General features: G+C 33.0%; 1 protein-coding gene across 1 annotated transcript; it reads left to right on the forward strand.

The window, feature by feature from the left end:
• Positions 1 to 846: 846 nt before the first annotated feature.
• LOC108913992 lies at positions 847 to 17,171 on the forward strand. The gene is made up of 3 exons (XM_018719684.1): positions 847 to 865; positions 3,253 to 3,636; positions 16,930 to 17,171. The coding sequence occupies exons 1-3, from the start codon at positions 847 to 849 to the stop codon at positions 17,169 to 17,171; spliced, it is 645 nt and encodes a 214-aa protein (XP_018575200.1).
• The last annotated feature ends 718 nt before the right edge of the window (positions 17,172 to 17,889 follow it).

Raw genomic sequence — 17,889 nt, forward strand, 5'->3', positions numbered from 1 at the left:
AAAATTTTTTTTTAAAGAAAAAGGGTAATTTTGAAAAACTATTTTTTAAATGATTACAGACTGCAGAAAAATTAATTAAAAATTTGTCTCAAAAACCGGTACGAATCGGAGTCGAAACATTAATTAATTTTAATTTAATTAAAAGTTGGTGAACAGAAGGATAATAGGACGGAAAAGCCGAATCGTGATGGAAACAGTTGGATTTTGTTTCCTTCAGTGTCCGGAAGGTTTTCCAAAAAAACAGAAAACAACTTTCGAAAATTTTTTTTTCATCAAACGTTATTTGCGATAAAAAATGTGAGAAAATCATCATGTTATAGGAAATTTATTCCAGTTTCTGAAACTGCCCTTCAATTCTCTGTACGACCATTTGTCACCGAGATATCGACGATTGAAGACAAAAGAAATTGAAGCTGAATAAACAATCTGGTCCATGTAATGGCTTAACTGAACAAAATTTTTCAGGTCCGTGAAAAAAAATTTGCAAAATTTTTTTGTCGCGCTATTTCTTAAAATTGCATGATAACTGTAGCTCCTAAAATTTCGACCGAAAGATCTAAAAACTGGAATATTGGAGCTTCAAAATGCTTTTTTAATTCCAGATACGATCATTTTTCACCTAAATACATTACATTTTAACAGGATGTAAAGTCGTTTCCATCAATACGTGTGGATTCTCCGGACCATATACGATAATTTTGTGAATTTATGTGTCCACTAAGACGAACTGATGCCTCATCGGTAAAAAAAGTTATCTCTGAAAGATTATCATCGTTTAAGTTGTTGTTAAACCAGTTACAATAGTTCACTCTTTTTTCATTATCTGATGGTAACAGTTCTTGTACTATGGAGACCTTATATGGATGTAAATGTAATTTTCTTACAGGTCTGTATACTGAACCATATAAAATTCCTATAATTAATATTTTTATATACTGATATTTAACTTTTTATAAATATTTACATTTACCCGCCTGAGCTGCTTCTAAACGCTCTCTAACATCCTCCAGTTTATTTTCAGTTAAAACTGACTTTCTTCCAAGTGACTTCTTTTTACAAACACTGCCAGTATTTCTGAATCTTGTCATCAAATGTCGAACATGCTGAGCAAAAATGTTAAAATCTGCGCCTTCATAATTTGGAAACTTTTCTTGGAATTGCAAAAGACATGAATGGATTGAATAATTCCATCCATTTTCATCTCGTTGACAACTCCGAAAGTAGGCCTCTACAATAAATTTATCGTCTTCTAACGAAAATACCATTTTCTAACCAAAAACAGTTCGAGTACTTTATGTCTAAGAAACCATCAGTATTTGCTTCCTTACCACAAAACTAACAGTTAACAGACGATTTGCGTTGAAAAACACTGATTATTTAGAAGATTAACGATAAATTCAAATGAAAACATATACTGAAAACACAGACGTATCTGAATTGACAGATTGTGTCGGTCGGAAATCTATTAAAACGGAAAGTAATTTTGATCAAATGGAAGTAAATTTTAATACCTTTGGTACATTTACATGTGACGTCAGCTTCAATTATTCTGGATCGCTCGGTGTATTAGAACATACTTGTTTCTCTAATTATGCTATTTCCTTTGAGGTTATTTAACATTAAATAGTAAACTATGATAGTATAAGGGTATACAAGACTGATATATTTTTTCATTGTATGAGTGACATAAAAAAATTGTTTGTCTAGTAAATGTAATCCTTATCTTGTATATGTTAGTTAGCTTATTTGTTTTATTTGTCTTTTATTGTTTATCCTTAAGTTCTTTGTCTGGATTTTATATTTTGATAGCTCTATATTATATAATATTTATACTTTTATACATATTTAATGTTAGTTTGTCTTTTTTTTTTTAATTTAGTTAAGATTTTCTGTTTTACCTTATCCTATAATTGGGACTTTGTCCCGTTGGATATTGTAACTTCTAAATAAATAAATAAATAAATAAATAAATAAATAAATAAATAAGACTGATGGTTATCGTAAACATTCCTGACAGCAAGACAATACTCAGAAGATATTTGTCATTTCAGATGTATACAATACAGAGTGCCCCAAAAGTGACGCCCGTCCTTTTGAGATTTGATTACGGAGACAAAAACGAATTGACAATCAAGACTGGGAAATTTTCCGATTGTTTTCCATTGTTGAGTTATTCAAAAATATTCAAAAAACTAAAAAAAGTGAAAATCCAGTTTTTTTGTCTCAAAACAGGTCTGTGCTTATGGCGAACAAGACATATAATTTATAACCAACAGTAGATAAGTATAGTTTTCGATTGTCGGTTGTACCTGGGTGTAAGGAACCTGAAAAGGATAGAGAAAAACATTTTAATAATAAAACATTAAACTAAAACCATAATGTGCATAAATAATAGAAATTGTTTTTACAAAAGGTATTCAAATAAGTTGCCTTCTACTTCAAGACAAAGATTATCACGATTCAACATTGAAGCATGAACTCTTTCTAGCATCTCTTGGTCTATTCACGCGACAGCAGCGAATATACGGATTATAAATCTTTTCTTTTAAATAACCCCAAAAGAAAAATCTAGGAGATTCAGATCTGGTGATCCAGGAGGCCATGGTTCTCCTCTTCCAATCCATCTGTCTCTGAAGTTTTGATTCAGATAATTTTATATTCGTAAACCATAATGTGATGGAGCTACATCATGTTGAAACCAATAATTTAGTCTAACTGCTAACGGAACGTCATGCAGCAATGGCAATGGTAAGTTTTCATTTAAAAACATACAGCTGCAACAAATACAGCTTTGAACCACATAAATATTTAATAACCCAGTCCAAATGTTTTTTTTGAATAATTTTTTGAATAACTCGGCAAAGAAAAACAATCGGAACATTTTCCACTCTTGATTTTCGATTTGTTTTTGTCCCATTAATCAAAACCCATAAGGACGGGCGTCATTTTTATTACATTACCTCCATCAAAATACATGGGGGTTGGAAGTCTACTTCGGTGGCGGAATGGAACATTGAAGGCTCTATTGAGAATAAAATCCAAAAACCAAATAGAATAGCTTCAAAATGATTTGAAGTTTCTGATTATATTCACATCATAACCGGAGCTGCTATGGCTTACCTAAGAGTTTGCCTTGCCACCATGACTGGGAAACCTCAATGACAGTTAGTTACTTTGAGTTGTTAAATTAAAAAAAAACAATCAAAATATCAAAATTTCATGACAATTTTCTCAAAAAAATCACTTTTCCAGTTGCACGACCACCAGAAACCCTTGCCTTTGTCTGCCTCACGCCCTCCGTGACGCAGTATCCTTTCTCGTCGTCCGTGGGCGGTCCAGCCTTCGTCCGTAGGCCTCTTAACAGCCGTACCCTCGTAACCCGGTGCCAGCTGAACCTTTCACCTGCTGATTCCTCGCGGAGGAGTCAGAACCTCGGTCGCGGCGAGCAACCGACTGGACTGACCGACTGCCGGAGTGCCGGAGAGAGTACATTTCGACACCACGGCAAAGGTAACCACCGGTTCAGTCAGTCAGTGTGTCGGTGTGTTCAGCACGTAACCTGCTTCGAGAGAACCAGGATATGCTCTTGTTGTTGTCGCGGGCTCCAGTACGGGAATGACCACCAGGATCTGAAAGGTAAGTCCTGCTAGTTTTGATTTAACAACCTTTTTTAACCACAAGCGTAGCTAAAAATCAGTAAAACCACTATTTTGAGATAGAATTTGCAAATCTATTTCCAAATTTACGAAATATACCACCAGGTAGCAGCAGACAGAACTTTCAGTAAATATTGGGCCGATTCCAGTAAGAATTTTGGCCCAATCCTGGAACTGGAATCCAAAATCAGTTACCGGATGTACTTCATATGTAAGATTCGTTTTGCTGCAGCTTCTGAAGGAATTACGTCACCACAAAGTTAAGAATTAGATCACGCTTTTCGTTTGTTACACACAATTCTTTTGTGTGGAATTTTGCCTTACCTTATCATTCCCCATCTCTTGTGGAACTGTCTAGACCATGACTTTCCCAAAACGAGAAACAATAGCTACTAGATTCCTCCGGATGTGACAATCCCGTAACTTCCTTTCCCTAAGAGCCTTTCTCGAGGTATGCATACCAATCACTTGCCTCCTACATTTGTATTATCAAAGTGCATTTATCTTTTCTTTTTGTCGCCGAATATCATCCTCCCATTTGAATATTTCACAGTGTTGGAGAGAGTTAACCTCAAAGTTGCTAGCGCCATCTGCAGCGAGCTTATATTGACGGCGAAAAACAACAGATGGTGCTGGTTTGTACTAGAAATTTGAACTATTGTCATTTCTTAACACAAAATTTATACCGATGAAATAGATAAATAATAGACATTCATCATACATTAATATACGATTTGTTATAAAAATATAAGTCAAATCATTTTTTCCTCATCATTCAATATTAGAAAATTTTGAAGAGTTAACCTCAAACTTGCTAGCGCCATCTGTGTGATGGTTGCAAACTTACATTGACAACCAACAGCAGTAGATGGCGCTGTAGCTGGTTTTAACCCTTGAAGGTGGACAAATTATAGGGCATTGGGATAATTAATGCACCTTCATTACGCATTTTAATTGATTAAAAAAAATTAAAACCACATGAACAGTTCTTCAAGTACAAAAGGAGAAGTTTATATATTTTTTTTACTTGCCTTTAATATTTTAAAGTAACCGTAACCAGACGCATAAAATTAAGTATCAGGGACATCAGGTGTTTGCAGAACTTGATATTTAAATATAATTAAAATTATAATATTAAAATTACCTAACCTAACCTAACAACTCTTGTGTAACAATGTATTCCCGCCAAGAAAAAAGTTGTAGAATTTCTGGCACTTCAGTTGACACATTTCTTCTCTAAAACATCTGACAGTGCGATATAAAAATCAGTATAATCTTGAACTATTTGTGTTCTCTTTAAAAAATTGTCTGGGATGTATAATATATGAATATATGTATTTTAATTTGTATTGCTAAATAGATAATATACGGTGTTTACATAATAATCATCTGTCTCATCGTGTGATATACAACTGTAGAAAAAACACTATACACCGTGTCAAAGCTACACAAAATGAAAATATATTTGCATATACCAGGGTGTTCAGTTTTTCCTGGGCAGGTACCAACTTAATTTTTTTAAATGGAAACCTATATTTTTTATGGCATTACCGAATTCTACGTGAAAAATTAACGGGACTTTGTGTTATGATCACTATTAAAATATTGATAATTTTCGAGATAATCGACTTTTAATTTTTTTTTCTTATGTTTCGTCACTTCTAGTAGTTAACATAATTATGATTGTATGACAGCTAGAAATTATTTTTTTTCAGGAACTGTAGAGTGAAGATGGCTCTTTCAAAAAACGTATCAAAAGTTGGCCAGCGATATACAAGGGGCAAAAAAAATCGTGCCAAACCTGATAATTTAAAATTTGAAAAATCTCGACTTTTTCAAATAGAACACCCTGTGTTTTATGATTTCATTATATGCCTTTCTGTAGACCCTACAATTTTTAATAGCTTTCCCTATACCTAAGTTGCGTAGTTTTTGCAAAAAAAACATTTTTATGTAAAATACCGGATTTGCACCCGTTCCTTTGGCTGTAATGTGATTATTTTATTTTATTATACTTTTCCTATTACCCATTTATCTTTCAGGTTAGAGAACAAAATATCAAAGTTTTTCAGTTATTAATTTTTATTTTAAATAGTGTAGCTAGACAATTAATAAATTTAATAAAAATAAATACGCTTACAATATTTTTCCCGACAAAGGAACGGGCGCAAATCCGGTATTTTACATAAAAATGTTGTTTTTTTTTTTCAAAAACTACGCAACTTAAGTATAGGGAATGCTATTAAAGAATTGTAGGGTCTACAGAAAGGTATCTAATGAAATCATAAAACACATGGTGTTCTATTTAAAAAAGTCGAGATTTTTCAAATTTTAAATTATCAGGTTTGGCACGATTTTTTTTGCCCCCTGTATATCGCAGGTCAACTTTTGATACGTTTTTTGAAAGGGCCATCTTCACTCTACAGTTCCTGAAAAAAAAAAAATTTGTAGCTGTCATACAATCATAATTATGTCAACTACTAGAAGTTACGAAACATAAGAAAAAAAATTAAAAATCGATTATCTCGAAAACTATCAATATTTTAATAGGGATCATAACACAAAGTCCCATTAATTTTTCACGTAGAATTCGATAATGCCATAAAACATATAGGTTCCAATTAAAAAAAAATTAGTTGGTAACTGCCCAGCAAAAACAGAACACCCTGTATATATATTTTCATTTTGTGCAGCTCGGGAAAGTAGGTAACTCTGTAGAAAAAAAAATTAAGTTACATCTTTTATTAACCCAGATATTGAACTTACGTGCACTAGGTGGACACAGTGTATAGTATACCAATGAAAAATCTAACCACCAATTATATTTCTCGGTGCAATCACCTGCAGCACTGTATGCCTTCATGACATTCTTGATTTAAAAGGATGTCAGTAACCGCAAGTGTCTTCATGTTGCATACATCAGCATAATTTACTAATTGCCCATCATATACGTAAGACAAAATAAAAAATAGGTCTTATAACTTACATTAACCTACTCACAATCTATACAAAAGATATATATTTTTGCATATAAAATTATGTATATATTTCTAGAACTAGACAATTAAAAATGTAAATTTTGTTTTGTAAAAAATTGCATAGGGACAAGTTTTTTTATGAAGATATATGAACCTCTCAACTCATTGATTTGCTCAGACGAATATTTGTTTATATTAAGTATAATTTTCAAATTTATATGCTTTTTCGTGACGACATACATAAAATATACCGTCAGCCAAAGTAAAAAAAAAAACATGTCTCTGTTAATAATAACACATTTTTACTTTATTGACATTCAACGCAAATCAATATTTTAGCTTTTTTATACGAAAGGTTTGACAGATATATTATCATTGTAAAACATAGAGTAACTTTCACAATGCACTTTAATTTTTTCTTAGGATCAAGTTAAAATAAAACTAAATATATGTCAAATCTGGGCAACAGCGTGGTCAACTGGAAAAAGTAAAGGGAAACATTATTTTTTTTTAGTTTTTGAATTATTTTTGAGTAATGACATAATTTTCTTCAAAGAAATTTCATTTTATATTATACAGGGTGTTACCTAATGAATGTTACATACTTCAAGGGTCGATTGAACCAAACTTGCTTAAACGAAAAATGCCGCAAAAAAGTTACAGGGTGTTAAAATTTCTTTCTTTATTTCTTGTTTTCTCCTTAACTCAGAACCCAGTTCACCGATTTGAGCAAAATTTGCTGTTGCTTAGTTCTTCTTCATGAAATATGAAGTGATTACGTTCCAATTAGGTTAAATCATACAGGGCGTTCATTTTACTACAACCCTTTGTGAATATTCTTCTGTAAATTTTTTGTACGTTTCAATTTTTACTCGCAACTATCAGAGATAGGTAGAGAACAAAAAATGTATACCTATCAAAAATCGAAATTATGCTCGGTCGAACAAATTGGTTAAATCGACACCATTTGGGTTCTAGATGATACCCTTGAAGTATGTAACATTCGTTAGGTGACACCCTGTATTTACCTAAAAAACGAAAAGTTGGCAACACCGCACCTTTTAACCGTAATACCGTTATTAGATTCTTTTACATTTGCTTCTATTATTTTTGTGGCAATTAAGTATCAACTGTAGAAGCAGAACGACAAAACCAACGTCTACGTTATTATAATGAAACTTTACAGTAACGACAACTTCCCGATAAAAAAAATTGTGGAACTGTGCGGAACTGTTGAGCCTAGACAATCGTACGGTCCAAAATTAACAAGGCGCGTACAAAAACAGCCGAGATTGTCTTACCTTCGGACTAGAAACCGTTCGTGTGTTTTTCTGTCAGCATATTAATCATCAAAATGGTCGAATCACCTAACCTACTTTAGCAATTTAGGTTAGGCTTAGTGTTGCATGTTATCGACGGTATTTCGCCGAAGAACCAATTGTTTTTGTCCAAAGCAATCGGTTAAGATGCTACAGTTGCTTCGCCCGCCAACTAGATCTTCGCGTAAAAAGATAGAAGCCGTTATGTAGAGTAAACCGCGTGGATTCTGATTGTTTTAAAAATGTACAAATTTGGTATACCCATTTTAGTCTCAATTTGGTTCATCGACTTGGTAGCAAGTAGTGGGTAAAAACTGATGTATTTGTATAAGTAAAAATTCGAAGTTTTACTAAATTGTTAACTTACTAATGGACAATCCGAACCTTATTTTTTTCCTAACCCTTTAATTACCCCCCTTATCTCTTGCATTTTCTCAAGTTGCATCTTTAAGAAATAAGACTATATTATCTGCAGACAATAAGACACCATTAATATGTAAATTTAACAGAGAATATACAGGGTTCTTCACGGTAATTGGCCTATTAGACGTTTCAGAAGAACCAAAGACAACATGACTCTGAAATTGTGTTTACGGGGGTTATCAGATATGTTCTCTTCAATGAAAATAATGCCATCAACGTAGCACTTCCGGTTATACCGGAAGTAGCTGTCAACTTCGTTATTTTAAATGGAACACCCTATATATTATTGCATTATCGGCAAAATAAATTAAAAATAAGTCAAAAATGTTATGGCTTTCCTGTACCTAAATCTAACCGTTTCCGAGGTAATCGTCATTTTACAAAAAATTTGACAGATGCAAGCGTTTCGAAAATTCCTTATATCTTTCTTCGCTCTGGGAACTTTCACTTGTTTTTTAATACCGACGGAGAGTGTGTAGTTGAGACTGTGCGCAAATTACATGGAATATTCGGTAGAAGGAACGCACCTATGAACCAATTGTGAAATGATTAGCAGAATTTTCTTGTAAAATTTTCCTAGCTTTCGCGATTGGCTGAAATTTGGTACTAAGAATTTGAATGTGGTAGAATGTTAGGATTTCAAGGAAAACCCCAGGAAAATTTTTGAGGGGGGGATAGTAACATCCAAAAGCACATATTTAGATCGAAAATACTGGTGATGATACTCAGTACTCTTACAACATGGTACTAAAACGTGGAGATTTTCTTGAAAACATGTTTTGTCATTTGATTTATTAACGACAAATCAATTTAATAACATGTCACCATAAATATTATTCTAAAATATGTAAAAGTTGAATAATCAATACCCTCTCGTATATATTACCGCAGTTACATAATTTTGATAATGTCGCAGACACCCACACAGACTTTTTTCGTTATCGTTTGTCATAATTAACGCGTTAATTTTTATTTTATATTGAAATGTCAAGGCGTTAGCCTGCTACCATATGCATAAAATTAAAATTTTAAAGTATCGTTTCAATTTTCTTTTTTATTTGACACACGTAGGTCGCCTGGATCATCAAGAGAATGTAGAGGAATACTAAAAGTAGTTCGGAACCCGTATCTACAATCTAGAGGTAATACAGTCCATTAAAAGTGCTATTATAGACATTATTCTCATCTCAGAATTCTTATAGACTCAATTTGCGATCTACTGTTGAGTCATACATTCTTCCTCTCAATCAAATTTTGATTGAGAGGAAACTATATTAATCAAAAGCTTCATTCTCTCAGAAGACTAGGGTTATTTTTAGCTTTGCAATATCGATCTGTTCTATGCAGTTACACATTTAAGTTCCAAAGATGTAGCAACATACTTACCATCACTAGCTCTTTGTAATAATGAATCATTCACTTTGAGATAGCTCTTCCAGAGACAATATCCTTCTTCGGGTCAACATGTGAAGTTAATAATGCTCCTTTTGCTAACATGCATCATCAGACTTTAGCTATCGTCTGTTCCAAAATGTCCATGAATCTACAATAAAACTGAATCAGTAGGTTTAAAACGGTTCCTAGTTTCTCTAGGTACTGCTATTGTCAAGTTCTGATCCTATAGGTAGGAAGTCGTCTTAATCATTATTTCTACAAGAATCTTCTGCTTGAGGGTTTCTTTTCACTGTCAACTGTTAAACAATTGAGTTTTAGTCAATTTACTTTTAGGATAGTCCTTCCCATTTAAATATGGTCACTTTATTTTATCTTTTGATGATTCCTTTATTTGACCCCATACCGTGAAGTTAATAATGCTTCTTTTGCTATATCATCACACTCTGATTATCCTCTACCCCCAAAATGTCCATGAATCTAAAATAAAACTGAATCGGCCGATTTTAATACGGTCTCTAGTTTCTGTAGGTACTGCTATTGTCAGATTGTGATTGTGTAGGTAGGAAGTCGTGTTGATCATTATTTCTAACTTATTTTACCAACTCATCACACTTTTGTTATAATCTGTTCCAAAGTGTCCATTCTGATTCTGTAGGTAGAAAGTCGTCTTGATCATTATTTCTAACTTCTTTTGCTAGCTCATCACACGTTTCTTATCATCTGTTCTAAAGTGTCCATGAATCTACAATAAAACGGAATCAGTTGATTTAGTTTCTGTAGGTACTGCTACTGTCAGATTATGATTGTAGGTAGGAAGTCGTGTTAATCATTATTTCTACAAGAATCTTCTGCTTGAGGGTTTCTCTTCACTGTCAACTGTTAAACAATTGAGTTTTGGTCAATTTACTTTTAGGATAGTCCTTCCCATTTAAATATGGTCACTTTATTTGATCTTTTGATGATTCCTTTATTTGACCCCATACAGTGAAGTTAATAATGCTTCTTTTGCTAACTCATCACACTCTGATTATCCTCTACCCCAAAATGTCCATGAATCTAAAATAAAACTGAATCGGCTGATTTTAATACGGTCTCTACTTTCTTTAGGAACTGTTATTGTCAGATTCTGATTCTATAGGTAGGAAGTCGTCTTGATCATTATTTCCAACTTCTTTTGCAATCTCATCACACTTTTATTATCATCTGTTCCAAAGTGTGCATGAATCTATAATAAAACTGAATCAGTTGATTTAGTTCCTGTAGGTACTGTTACTCTCAGATTCTGATTCTATAGGTAGGAAGTCGTCTAGATCATTATTTCTAACTTCTTTTGTTAGCGTTTCACACGTTTCTTATCATCTGTTCCAAAGTGTCCATGAATCTACAATAAAACGGAATCAGTTGATTTAGTTTATGTAGGTACTGGTACTGTCAGATTATGATTCTGTAAGTAGGAAGTCGTCTTGATCATTATTTCTACAAGAATCTTCTGCTTGAGGGTTTCTCTTCACTGTCAACTGTTAAACAATTGAGTTTTGGTCAATTTACTTTTAGGATAGTCCTTCCCATTTAAATCTGGTTATTTTATTTTATCTTTCGATGATTCCTTTATTTGACTTCATATTGTGGTTAAACACACTTTCAGGGATCAAGATGTGAGGTTAATAATGCTTCTTTTGCTAAGTCAGCACACTCTGACTATCCTCTATCCTAAAATGTCCATGAATCTACACTAACACTAAATCAGTAATGTCTTAAAAGGTTTCTAGTTTCTCTAGGTGCTGCTATTATAATATTTTAATTCTAAATAGATTAGAAATCATTATTTGTACCTTCTGCTTTTCTTAGTTTCAACTGTTAAACAATTGAACTTTGGGAGGCCTTCTTCTAAAATAGCTATTTTATTCTGTCTTTTCAAGAGTTATTTTAGTTTACTTCAACTGGGGTTAAGTATACCAAAGTCTACAATGAAGTTGAATCAGTGGAGTATAAAAAGTATTAAAGCAAGTACAACTCCCGTCACATTTTCGTTCCAAATGTACAAGAAGACATCTTCATTATTATTTCTGTCCACTTGCAGGTGTTTTGTTCTCTTTCAACTGTTAAACAACTGAGTCTCGAGAGGTCTACTTGTATTTTCCTTTACTCTGAAAATGTCCAAGGGTTCACGCGTTTGGCCAGTTTGATTCAGGCCACCCTGTACACCTCCGACGTAGCCATCGTACAGTTATTCCACCACGTTACATAAATAAATTTAAAACAAATATCAAGGATGGGAACAGGCTCTTCGCTTAATTTGATTTATAGCGAACTTTTTATTGGAGTCCCATGGCGAGCGATGCTTTTTTCAAGGTAACGCACATCACGAAGAACGGCCAACTTTTCCTAGGTACCTCGACTCCAGTTCTTCTATGATTGGTTCAGTAGTACGGCGTTGGCCAATGGTAGGGTTCGGTTCGTAAAACCACCACTTTGCGCGTACGGTGGCATTCGTTTGTTTGCTATTTTTATTTTACTGTGTCTAAAAGAAGTTATTTATCTGCAAGTGCAGTGTAAGTATCCCGTTTTGTTTATATCTTGGATTCTGTTTTACAAAAAAAAAATGTTTTTGAGGAATAAATAAATTGGAAAATGTTAAAAAATGTGCCTCTGTTTTATTTTCGTAGTAACTTTGACTAGTAGGCCAATCAATAGAGAGTTTACGGTGGGCAGGAAGCAACTTTATATCGCTTAAAAATTACGACAAAAACTGAAAACGGCCATGCATTTGTACTTGAAAATAGATTCAAAATGAGTGAATTGAAATCCTAGCTGCTCTTGTTTGTAAGTTATTCAAATTTTTCGTTTTTTATAGCAAGAATTTGTGGTATATACAATATTTAAGAATCAAGATGGTTAAAAACTTTTTTATGCCAAATTTTCAATAAATAATGAATTAAACTATGAAAAACTATATATTTAGTATAAAATATTCAAAGAATATAAATAAGGCTAGGCATATCATTGTGTGTGAGGGCCACTCATTCACAGGCGTTTTTCATATAATTCGTTCATGAAGCTGTTGTTGCTTAAAAGTTATTTAAACTTTCCACAGAGAAGATTATTTCAGATTCTTTTTTTTATTAACAGATATTCGAAATTTCTTACCTGCTGTATTATTCAAAAGGAGCTCATCAATGTCATTGATATTAGCCTTAATTTTTCTTCTTAAAAAACCAGTTACGATTTGATTTTGCTGTTTATCAGGTAGTTTTTCCACTAAATTGAGAATATTGTCACGAGCACTTGAGAAACAAGGACCTTTACAATTTCTTGAAAACAAGGGTAACGAATTTCTAAGGAGGTTCTCTCTTTATTTTTATTTGTTTTTGAAGAAGCAGTTTGCAAAGTGTTTTCAGGACCCTTATTTAATATTAATTTTAGTGGAAACCTGCCGAATAAAACCTCTATCTTGTTTTACTGTTGGATGATTAATACTTCGAGCTGTTAGGCAAATGTAATCAGTCGCAAATCGCCATCTGGCTGGTTGCTTTTACCAACTTTATATCCTCGTAATTAGGCATAGAAGGAAGGTCTTTTCGAATTACCATGTTTTTCTAGTTCACTAATAGTTAATCTGCAACTAATACAAATGAATTTCTCATTATAAACATCAAATTGATCACTAATATTATTTTTAATTAATGCAACATATTTTTTATTTAATAATAAATGTTTAGATGGCTTATTTTGAAAAACATTTTTTTTCCGCAAGGTGCACATACTTTCATACGGTTCTGTTCATGATCACATTTATGATCTAAATGTGGATGAAGAGACATTTTATTATTAGACCATTAGGTGGTTCGATTTTAATTTTTCATCCGGATTTTAAAAGTAGAGGTATAGTACTACAAAAAGTATATACTAATTTTCCTATAAAATGATGCAAAATAGGTGAAAAATTCCTCCGAACATGCTCAAAAAACGTCCGAGCGTACTTGTAGTGGGGGAAGGTAGGAAGATGAACGACCTACCTAGGTATACAATTTTGATTATTGTTTATTATAGTTTAATATTGTTAATTATAGTTTAATATTATTCTAAGGGGTAACATATAGCAATAAATAATACCAATACACAGAATCACAATGATGTAGAACCTGTGGACATTCCTTGTTTTATTCCTGCATTTTTTGACATTTACGCGAAATCTTGACATCAAACGTGAATTTCAATGTTTTCTTACAAAATGTACTTTTCTGGTCCAAATAATAGACATATTTGGGTGTCCTTGTTAAGGAAATTTTAATTATCTTTAAATCGGCTAAAGATAAAAACGTCAAAATTTGTACACTAGTAAAAATCAACTGTGCGTTAAGAATAATTTGCAAACGGTTTCTTTCTGAAAAGCAGTGTCGCCCATACAGGTAATTGGAGGGGTACAATCGAAAAAAAATATATGTTAAAAGTCAAAATTTATTACATTTCTAAACGGTTCTGTAAACTCTAAAGCAAAAAAAGGTATACTTGTCGAAATTCGATATTTTCGAGAAAAATGAAGTTGCATAGAAGGAAATGGGGGACAATTTCAGTATCTACTGTAGTATGTATTTCGAGTTTGTACATTTATTTAATTGTGCAGCAATTGTTCTGTATGTCTCCGAGTCTGTTTCCTAATATTTTTCTGCTTTTATCACTTTTTTAAGCATTCATATCCACCAACAATTCAGTCCATTCAACAATTAATTGTTTATTTTAGTAATGGTAGTGTGGTAGTTTACAAAATCTAAAATTAGTTTATAATAGATACTTAATTACCATAATCTGTTTATTTTGATTTACTTTTATAAATTTTTTTTTAAACTGAAACAAAATAAATTTTAATTTTTTTTTTATTTATTTAATAGAATGTTTTACAATTTAGCTGTTTCTTGTGATACGTAAGAAAGAAAATTATAGTCTTAAATGCAAATACTGTTGGTAGATAAATGTCTTCAGCTCATTCAATGGTAAGGTCCTCTTTCAATTTAATATTTTGTTAATGTACTTGTACCGCTTTATGTGCACAAAAAAAATGCAACTTCATTTTTCTCGAAAATGGTAGATGCTACCGAATTTCGACAAATATACCTTTTTTTGCACTATCCTTTAGAGTTCACAAAACCGTTTAGAAATATAACAAATTTTGAATTTTAACATATTTTTTTTCGATTGTATCCCTGCAACTACCTGTAACGGCGACACTGCTTTTCAGAAAGAGACTGTTTGCACATTATTCTTAACATCCAGTTGATGTTTACTCGTGTACAAATTGTGACATTTTTATCTTTAGCCGATTTAAAGATAATTAAGAAAAACCTTTTGTAAAGTAACAACTTCAACACCCTGTATCTCGAAAACAGAGCGTCTAAGAAAAAAAACTTTACATGAACTACTCCTGTCATTTTCCCATGAGGAACTTGCACACACATTTTTTTGAAACATGAACGGGACTCCCTGTATATCCATTGCCCCTCATCTCCTAAACTTCCTCCACTACTCGACCGCATAGGCGCGCTTGGCTGTTTTTGTGCATATTTGGAGGAATTTTTCACCTATTTTGCATCATTTTTACTTAATATGTAAAAAAATAACTTTTTAAATGAACGATAGCTTCATTTATTTATTTAATAATAGTAAAATAATTCCAAAATTGAAATTTTAATTAATATTTCCTTTAATAACAATTTTTGTGACATTTTTGTAAATTAAAAAAAAAATCAGTGTAAAAGATGCATTTTTTCTGAGGTTTAGGGCTATTCTACGAATTCGTAAATATGCCCATTGTTATTTTTTCGTCAAGCTATCCCAGTTCAAGAAAAAAGAAGTTTGTACGATGAATAGAAGCCGAGATATTGCAAAATTTTACAGCGCGCATCAATTTGAACTTTTCACGCGCGCGCGACTAGCTTGGATGAGCTTCCCCCATCACCACGCCGCGCTGGATAGTTTACTTAGCAAGTACCTTCTCTTTAAAGGGCTCGTGAGTCGTTAATTTCCCAAATTTTTCAATGCAATTCACGAGAAATCGTAGTTTACGTCGTAAACTTTATTTTGCGAAAAAAGTCTTAATGTTTATAAACAATTGCTCTACGATTTAAAAAATAAATCTTATCTTGACTCCTGTTGGTCGTAGAGGGTGTTTTTTTTTAAAATTTATATTTTTTTGCCAGCTATCCATTGCATCTATTTTCGGTGAGGTAACATAAATAGCAACAATTTGAGAATGTTAATATCAAAAAAACGGTGATATTTTTTAATAGGTCGCTTAATTACGTCTTTAAGGTTACAATGACGCTTTCAGAATCATGTTTGGTTGAAAAGCCTGTACAGAGGCTTAAAGTTCGTAACTTTTGAAGCCTACGCTATAAACAAATTGAATTGCGCGAAAACTATTGCACCTACAGCGCCTACTTTTGGCACACTTTTAAAGTATGACAAAACCCTCAACTTGTGGTTGGTTTTATAAAATTTTAACAATAAATGCGATAGTTATAAACAAATTAAAAAATGGGCACATTTCTTGTTTTTTTGCAATAACTTTTTTGTTTATTAACCGATTTTAATTTAACAAGTCTCATTTTGTAGATAATTTTATTCCCTACAAGCTTTCACTTTTCGCTAAAATTGTTGGTTTTCCCTGCAAAGTGAAAAAACTGTTTTCCTCACTTATTTGTTTAAATAGAAAAGTTAGCTATTAAAATTTTTTGACTCAGGAGATGAGAGATGTCTTGTGTTATGTTCTTTTAGACAATTTTACAATAATATCGCGGATAGGAATTTTTTCGAGTTTCTCTTTTTTTTCGCTAATTGACACATTAATGGGCGTAAGTTGAGTGTAATTTCATTTAACTTTTTTACATTGCACAGTTGTGGTATAAATATCAAATTAATTTATCGTAAATACTAAATATCAATCCCATTTTCCGCCAGTTCCAGCAATATTTCGAAGCGTTTATCGAACAAATATTTTCTCGAACGGTTTTTCACTCTTTTGCACTCGGAATAATCTCCAATCTCGAATACAAAGCGATACGTCGCAACAATAAAAAATAAACATTTTATGCATGAAATTCATCTATGATCAAACGCCGTTGTCGCCTCGCGCCCACTCACCCGATATTTTTCTTTTCGCAGCTCGACACTTCCCATCCCCAACGATGCCCGAGAACTGCAAATCAATCACCTTGCGCGACGCCAACAATAACACCTACACCGTCCCCGCGAGCGCCGTCCCCGCCGACAGGGGCGGCCGGCCCCCAGGGGCCCCCAAGCAGCGGAACATCCAAGTCACGGCTAAGGTGCTGTTCGGGTCCGTGCAGGCCATCAACAGGCTCAAGCAGGAGGAGAAGGCCGCCAGGGAGAATAAGAGGATATAGGGTGAGGATTAGTTTTTAGTTTTCTTTCTTTTTCGCTGGGTGAGCCAAAAAAAGAGGGCGAGAACTATGAAGCACATTCAGAGCCTTTATAAATGTTTACAAGCCACATTAATGATTCGTTTACAATGAACAATGACAAACTGTTACGTTACGTTCGATCTCTGAATGATTGAATAGTATCTCGTGAAAAATTATACCAATCACAGATATTGGAAACAGAACGTTGTGTTTTAATATAACCTTGATCTTACTATTTTAGTAATTTTTAATTTTACGATAGTCTTGAAAAATTTGGCCAAAATTATTTCGTTTGCCAGTGTCAGGGGGTGTAATAAATTTTGAGCAAAAAAATTCCTTCCATTTCCAGGTTTTCTGTGTGTTTTTTTTATTTTTTTCCCAATTTTCCAATTTTGCGAAGATTACTCTATTAGTTTCTATTTTTCGGTCATTAAAATTTCTTTTTTATCTCCCAGGTAGATTTTTAAAAGTTTGGTTATTCCGAATATTGTATACTGGCCACCATAAAATTGGCACCAAATAGGGAACAATCTTAATTATGGTTTTAGAAAGAATTTTTCTTCCAATAACACAGGCCGACAAATAGTCCAATCACTGAAGCATTTTGGCTACCAATTTTTTAGGATGGAATGGATTGACGTGAAGTTTGAACTGTAGCTAGGGAATAGCTCAAGAAACAAAAGTTATATAGTGCCGATGT

The sequence above is a fragment of the Anoplophora glabripennis genome, unplaced genomic scaffold (genome assembly GCF_000390285.2).
Source record: "Anoplophora glabripennis isolate ALB-LARVAE unplaced genomic scaffold, Agla_2.0 scaffold561, whole genome shotgun sequence".
Classification (NCBI taxonomy): Eukaryota; Metazoa; Arthropoda; class Insecta; order Coleoptera; family Cerambycidae; genus Anoplophora; species Anoplophora glabripennis.